Raw genomic sequence first — 7282 nt, 5'->3', positions numbered from 1 at the left:
CTGTGCTTTGGGTTTATGACCAAACCAGTGTCGATAACCCACCGGTGGTGGAGCTATTGCCGAGCAGTGCCTACCCAGAGTCAAGGCTTGCTCTGTTTCTCACACTGCTCTGCCAGTGAGTAGGCTGGGGGGTGCACAAGAATTTGGAAGGGGTTGTAACCAAGACAGTTGACCTCAGCTGTCCAAATGGATACTTCATATCATATGATGTCATGCTCAGCAATATAAAAGACAGGGAAAGAAAGAGGAAGGGGGAACAGTGTGGGTATGGCATTTGTCTTCCTGAGTAACCGTTGCACATGACAAAGCCCTGCTCTCCTGGAGATGGCTGAACATCTGCCTGCCAGTGGGACGTATTGCATTCATTCCACATTTGCTGTGCTGTCTGTGCAGCTTTGCTTCACTTATTGAACTGTTTTTGTCTCAACCAAGGAGTATTTTCCCTCTTACCCTTCTCTTTCTCTCCCCAATCTTGCTGTTGAGGGGAGTGAGCAAGGACTGGGTAAGGGCTTAGATGCTGCCTGGGTTCACTTACCACATCTTTTAACCTTCTGCCCATTGGCCACACTTTTCTTATTTTGTACTCTCCTTTGGTGTTTCTGAGATCGATGCTGGGGTATTTTTCTACCTGGGGAAGGTAGGACCCTGACTGATCAGCAGCTGGAAGGAGCCATTCTAGGGGAAAGGAGCACATATAAAATCATCCATCCAACAGAAAAAAACGACAGTGGTAGAGTCAAATTAGAGGTGGGGAGGTCCCTCTTGACATCCCTTGAAACCATCAACTCCAGGTGAGATTTGTCTTTTCTAAAAATATACTCGTGCAACACAGGCAATAAATATCAAATTCTTCTCTCTAACCTTTCTTTGCTTTCATCTCCTAGCAGCTGCTTCATGGCCCCTGCCAGTGCCCTCACCCTGCACTGCCTGGGTCGAGGCAGTCCCCAGCATCAATACAGGCAGAGGGGTGAAGGGATTGAGAGCGGCCCTGCAGAGAAGGTTTTGGGGGTACTAGTGGATGAAAAGCTGGACATGAACCAACAATATGCACTTGCAGCCCAGAAAGCCAACTGTATCCTGGGCTACATCCAAAAAAGCATGGCCAGCAGGTTGAGGGAGGGTATTCTGCCCCTCTGCTCTTGTTAGACCCCCCTTGCAGTACTGCGTTTAGCTCTGAAATCCTCAGCACAAGAAAGACATGGAGCTGTTGGAGGAAGTCTAGAGGAGGCCCACAGACATGATCAGAGGGGTGGAACACCAGTGCTATGAATACAGGCTGAGAGAGTTAGGTATGTTCAGGCTGGAGAAGAGAAGACTCCAGGAAGACTTTAGTGCATCCATACAGTATTTAAAGGTGGCGTATGAGAAAGATGGGGACAAACTTTTTAGCAGAGCCTATTGTGATAGGACAAGGGGCAATGGTTTTAAACCAAAAGAATGGAGATTTAGACTAGACATAAGTAAGAAATTTTTAACAGCGAGAGTGGTGAAACACTGGAACAGGTTGCCCAGAGATGTGGTAGATGCCCCATCCCTGGAAACAGTCAAGGTCAGGTTGAACGGGGCTCTGAGGAACCAGATGCAGTTTAACATGACCTTTCCCATGGCAGAGAGATTGGACTACATGACCTTTGAAGGTCCAGGAACCCCATGGGGTGGGTTGGTTCAGGGGTGGACAGACATCACCCTGGCAAAGTCCCCTGACTGCCCTCAGTGCTCAGCCTCTGTCAACCCTCCTGCACTGGCACCACTCTCAATGCCTGGGCACTGCCCAACCCCAGTCATGTCCCACACACGGGGTTTGCAGACAGCCCTGCTCTGGGCTGGGCAAGTACAAAGGCTGGGCAGGGCTGGCTGTTCCCCCAACCAAGGCACTGAGAGCAGAAGGAGGAAGGAGATGGTCACAGAGGAAACCTCAGCCATTATCTGGGGTGAGTGGCAGGTGCTGGCAATGCCTGATGGGAGATGCTGGGTGGACAAATGCCCTGGGCACCTTCCTGGTCTGCCCATGCCACCAAGGGCACAGACTGGCCTCTTCTCTCCTGCACCTGCATGTCCTCACTCCCCTCAAAGCCTCTGTGTCTCTGCACTCTGCACCACACACCCACTGGAGTGTCCTCACCCTGCCTGGTCACACAGCTCAGCCAACAGTGGGGTTGTTCTCTCCTAGGTACTTTACAGCCCAGCCCAGCCCCTCCCCAGCTCTCCCCACCACCCCTGCCCTCTCCCCAGTCCAGCCCTGCAGAGCAGTCCAGTCTGAGCTGGTCCCACAGCACTGCCCACCACAGGGTGCTGCAGAGCTCTGGGCACTGCCCCCACAGCCCCTCTGAAGGGCATCTGGGGGGCAAAGAGGGGTCCCTGCGTGCCTGGGAGTCCCAGCAATGGATGCTGGGCATGGCAGGAAGAAAGGGAGGTCATTGAATGTGGAGGATCCCTGGTCTCAGGTGCAGGAGCTGCTCACCACAAATGCCTCTGCCTCGTCAGTGCCAGCCCCTCTCCCCAGGCCAGCACAAGAATCCTGGACCAGCAACAGAGCAGCTGCCCTAATTGGGGCCCTGCAGAAATCAGTTTCTCCTTCTTATTGATCCCTCCCAGCAAGACCAGAAACACTCCTTGTTATTCTCTAGGGACATCCCTGCTCCCCAGAGTGCTGTTCTGCAGGTAAACATGTCCAGGCTGGCCTGGCCGGCTGTTCCTGGTCACGGTGGTGCTGGCAGGGACACCAGCTGTGACACAGAGGTTCCCATTACCTGCTCCTGCCTATACCCACAGGGCTGCCACTGTGGAGACAACAGGACGCTATCCAGTGACGTGAGACTTGAGGGCTAACACAAACACAAGGGCATAGCAGGACAGTACGGAAGTGAGGAGAGATCAGCACTGAAAAGATCACATCCTGCTCTTACCCATGGCCATGGCTCATGGGAAGCAGCAGCCCCGACAGACAGGTGGCAGAAATGGTCTGTCCACTGAGGCACCGAGGGGCAGCCCCAAGGGCCACCGGGGCTGCTCCTCCATGAGGCAGTTGGGCTCTTGGCTCCTAAACCCCTCCTGCGTGCTGGTGCAGCACTTCCAGCTCCAGAGGAGATATCAAAGATGGGAGCTGAGACAAATCATCTTGTGCTGGTTTCTTTATTGTTTGCCTACACAGGGAGCCTGACTCCATATGTAGAATGGCAATATGGGCAGCGGCTCTGAAATGAAAGAGAGTGGATTTAGATTAGACTGTAGGAAACAATTCTTCATTCTGAGGGTGGTGAAGCGCTGCAACAGTTTGCACAGAGAAGCCCTGGATGTTTCATCCCTGGAGGTGTTCAAGGCCAAGTTGGATGAGGGTTTGAGCAACCTGATCTAGAGTCCCTGGCCATGGCAGACGGCTTGAAACTGGATGATCTTTAGGGTCCCTTCCAACTCAAACTATTCTATAATTGTATGGTGTCTTTGAGTCAGAGGAAAAGAAGTAGGAAGATAACAATATAAATATTTAAAGTGAAATAATGTACAGATGTACAAACAAAAAAAAAAAAAAACAGAAAACCACAGATATGCACGAACTATAGTCCTGGTTTCTCCTGAAATACCCTGGAAGTTCTGTGAAGATAATGGGCAACTTATGGATGCTGAAGTAGCATGTACTTAAATAGGCTCCTCAGAGCATCCTGGAGTTCTTTGTTCCTGACGTTGTAGATGAGGGGGATCACTGCTGGAGTCATCACCGAGTACAGAACTGACACTGCCAGGTCCAGGGATGGGCAAGAGACAGAGGAGGTCTTCAGGTGAGCAAATAAGCCAGTGCTGATAAACAGGGAGACCACGGCCAGGTGAGGGAGGCACGTGGAAAAGGCTTTGTGCCGTCCCTGCTCAGAGGGGATCCTCAGCACGACCCTGAATATCTCAACATAGGACACCACAACGAACACAAAACACCCCAAAACTAAACAAGCACTCACCACAGGAAGCCCAACTTCCCTGAGGTAGGAGTGTGAGCAGGAGAGCTTGAGGATCTGGGGTATTTCACAGAAGAACTGGTCCAGAGCATTACCATTGCAGAGAGGTAGTGAAAATGTATTGGCCGTGTGCAAGAGAGCGTAGAGAAACCCAGTGGTCCAGGCAGCTGCTGCCATGTGGACACAAGCTCTGCTGCTCAGGAGGGTCCCGTAGTGCAGGGGTTTGCAGATGGCAACATAGCGGTCGTAGGCCATGATGGTGAGAAGGTAAAACTCTGCTGAGATCAGGAAGAGAAAGAAAAAGAGTTGTGCAGCACATCCCAAGTAGGAGATGCCCCAGGTGTCCCACAGGGAATTGGCCATGGCTTTGGGAATAGTGGTAGAGATGCAGCCCAGGTCAAGGAGGGAGAGGTTGAGGAGGAAGAAGTACATGGGGGTGTGGAGGTGGTGGTCACAGGCTATGGTGGTGATGATGAGGCCGTTTCCCAGGAGGGCAGCCAGGTAGGTGCCCAGGAAGAGCCAGAAGGGCAAGAGCTGCAGCTCCCGTGTGTCTGCGAATGCCAGGAGGAGGAACTGGGTGGTGGAGCTGTTGGATATTTGCTGCCTTTGAGCATGGAGCATTGTCATAGGAGAAAAAGTCAGTGAAGTGTTAGTGTAGACTTCTCTGAGTAAAAATCAAAGCCATTTCTCATAGATCCTCCCCTTTTCACACAGAGACACACTTTTCTTTTTTGGGAAGACTTTTCTTCATCTTCATGACTGGACTCTGGTGCTGGCCAGGTGCGCCATGAGGTTCAGGGTCTCTTCCCGCTGTCTGCTGAGGGGTCAGCCCTACTCTGCAGTAGTGGGTTCATGGGAATGGTGACCGAATAATCCTGGTGTTCAACGTTGTCTGATGAAACCACTGCTAATGCAGGAGGGCCTGTCAGCATCTACACTGAAGTGGTAAGGAACCAAGATCATAGAATCATAGAATCATAGAATGGTTAGGGCTGGAAGGGACCTTCAAAGGTCATCTAGTCCAACCCGCCTGCAAGGAACAGGGATATCTCCAACTAGATCAGGTTGCTCAGGGCCTCATCCAACCTGGCCTTGAACGTCTCCAGGGATGGAACATCCACCACCTCTGGCATAAAAGTTAAAGGAAGTTTCAGAGTTGTAGGGTTTTTTACAGTTCCCCTCCCATTTCCCTTGGAGAGTTTCTTCTGTGTCAGAAACTCTCAGTATTGCAGATGCACTCATGGAGAACAGAGCGAGTCCTGCCAGGCAAGAGGATTGCCTGTGGCTTAGTGCAGAGTGAGGGGAGCTGGTCTGTCTCTGTCTTGTTCCCAGCTGCCCTGGGCTTGCAAATTTTTCAGATGAAGAGTGATCACACTCCCATATTACCCTGAAAAACCACCAGACACTGCTGAGAGCAGAGGGATCCAGTGCAGACTACTCAGTGTCTCACCCTTTCTCAAGGTCTCAGCACCCCACTTCCAGCCAAGGACTCACATGCCTCATTTCACCAACCCAACTGCATTTCCTCTGATGTAGAGACTCTGTGTTCCCCATGGGGCTTGAAGGTAAAACAGAGGTGCTATGAGATAGATCTGCATCCTTGAGGGCAGCTCACAGCTTGGAAGGACATGTCAAGAGGATATCCAAGTGTCCCAATGATGACATGTCAATAAGAGTCTGCTCATTCACAGACTGTGTTGACCATAGCCCCACAGGTGAGAAGAAAGCTGGGACACTGATTTCCATGAACTTACCTGCATGAAAGGACCCACAGGATCAGAGTGTGACTCTGTAGCTGAAACTCCACCTCCCCAGAGAGCCTGAGAGCAAGAAGGAAATAACAATGACATGAACACAGGCAAGTGGAGAAACAAGGAAAACAGCAGTGAGGGTGTGGCTGAGAGAGGCCAGGGCAGAGGCAGCCGGGCACTGGGCACAGCGTTACCCTGACCCAGCTGGTCACGCCACCTCCCAGACACCACCATGGCCGGGCAGCTGCTCTCAGCCCCTGCGCTCTGCAGAGGGACCTGGGCACGTGGCTGGAGAGCTGCAGCACGGCTCTGCTGGAGCTCTGGCTGCTGGGGAGGTGCTTCAAGCCTTGGACCCCACCGCCCTGAGGGCAGAGGCTTTGCTGGGTGGGAGAGGAGGCGAGGGGGCTTGCTCAGAGGGAGGGGTCTGCGTTGGAGGGGATCCTGCAGAGTTTTCTGAAATCTGCCACCCAAAACATTTCTGGGCTTAATTTCTTCTCATTCCCTGGTCATGCCCCTGCTGCCGGGAGATTTTCCTCCTGGGAGGTGTTTCCCTGTCCCATGTCTTCTCCCCGTCAGCACCCACAGCCCCCATCCCAACTGCTGTGCCCTCCCATGGCCCTACAGAAACTGCCTGTTTGCAGGCACGGGCTGGGCACATGTTCCTGTGTGCAGGTGGGACAGGGCAGGTCAGACCAACCCTGCTGAGTCCAGCAAAGGTGATGCTGGTGCTGCCCATAGGCAGAGCAGTGGCTGAAGGCACTTTAGCAGCTTCTGTCAGACCTCCTTATATCTCCAAGTTACGGCTCAGGGCTCTCAGTGATTTGTTCAAGCACGAGAGCTCCTTTTCCATTTCTCCCCTCAAATTCCCCAAGAGCAGGAAACTGAAAACAGACTCAGGAAATCTCCTTATCTCTATGCTAATCCTTGCTTTGACCTTGCCCTTGAAAAGTCCCCTCAGAAATGTTCCAAGGGGTGAAACAGAGCTGTGAGCAGCTCTGACCCATGCAGCAGAAGAACTCTCTCCTCCCAGGAGCTGCTTCTTCCACCCACAGATTATCCCCTCAGTGCCATGGGGAGCTCCCCGGGCAGCTGAGTGCTGACCCTGGCAGGTGGCAGAGTCCCTGTCACAGCATATGATTGCCTGAGATAGAAAGACCTCCTCGGAAGGACAGCCCTGGGCACTCTTGGCTGCACTTTTGGCTTCACAGCCCTGCAGTTGTCCCTGGGAGAAGGCAGCCATCATGTCCTGTCCATTTCATGATGCTATAGGGATACCCTGCTCCACAGGTTTTCCTTCTCCTCTTCACTAAAGAAGCCGTGAGAGTTGTACTTACAGATCCCACAGGCTGTGGGTTGTGCCACCTTTTGGAGATCCCTCCAGCGCCTGCCAATTCAATGCTCTGCAGCCTCAGACTTACCGAGTCAAGGTCGGTGAAGATTTCTCCAACAGTTATCTCCCAGCATCCTCCCTCTCATGACTCTCTTTAACCCCTCCGTGCCTCCCCCCTCTCCCCTGGGTGCCCGCAGGCAGTGCCCCCAGCCCTGCTCCTGGGCACAGCTGTCTCTCTGCAGCACTGCCCGCTT

At 52.7% G+C, this 7282-nt stretch overlaps 1 protein-coding gene across 1 annotated transcript; it reads right to left on the bottom strand.

Moving 5' to 3' along the window:
- Positions 1–3611: 3611 nt before the first annotated feature.
- Positions 3612–4574, bottom strand: LOC104374066 (olfactory receptor 14A16). Its single transcript, XM_009980090.2, has one exon. It carries the CDS (start codon positions 4572–4574, stop codon positions 3612–3614), a length of 963 nt encoding a protein of 320 aa, XP_009978392.2.
- Positions 4575–7282: the final 2708 nt, after the last annotated feature.

This window comes from Tauraco erythrolophus, unplaced genomic scaffold (assembly GCF_009769465.1).
Source record: "Tauraco erythrolophus isolate bTauEry1 unplaced genomic scaffold, bTauEry1.pri scaffold_65_arrow_ctg1, whole genome shotgun sequence".
Classification (NCBI taxonomy): domain Eukaryota; kingdom Metazoa; phylum Chordata; class Aves; order Musophagiformes; family Musophagidae; genus Tauraco; species Tauraco erythrolophus.
The sequence above is the reverse complement of the archived record's forward strand: the minus strand, read 5'-3'. Positions and strand labels throughout refer to the sequence as shown.

What these genes read in the sequence shown, in the direction of transcription:
- LOC104374066 (XM_009980090.2), bottom strand. Translation starts at nt 4,574, where the DNA reads ATGACAATGCTCCATGCTCAAAGGCAGCAAATATCCAACAGCTCCACC.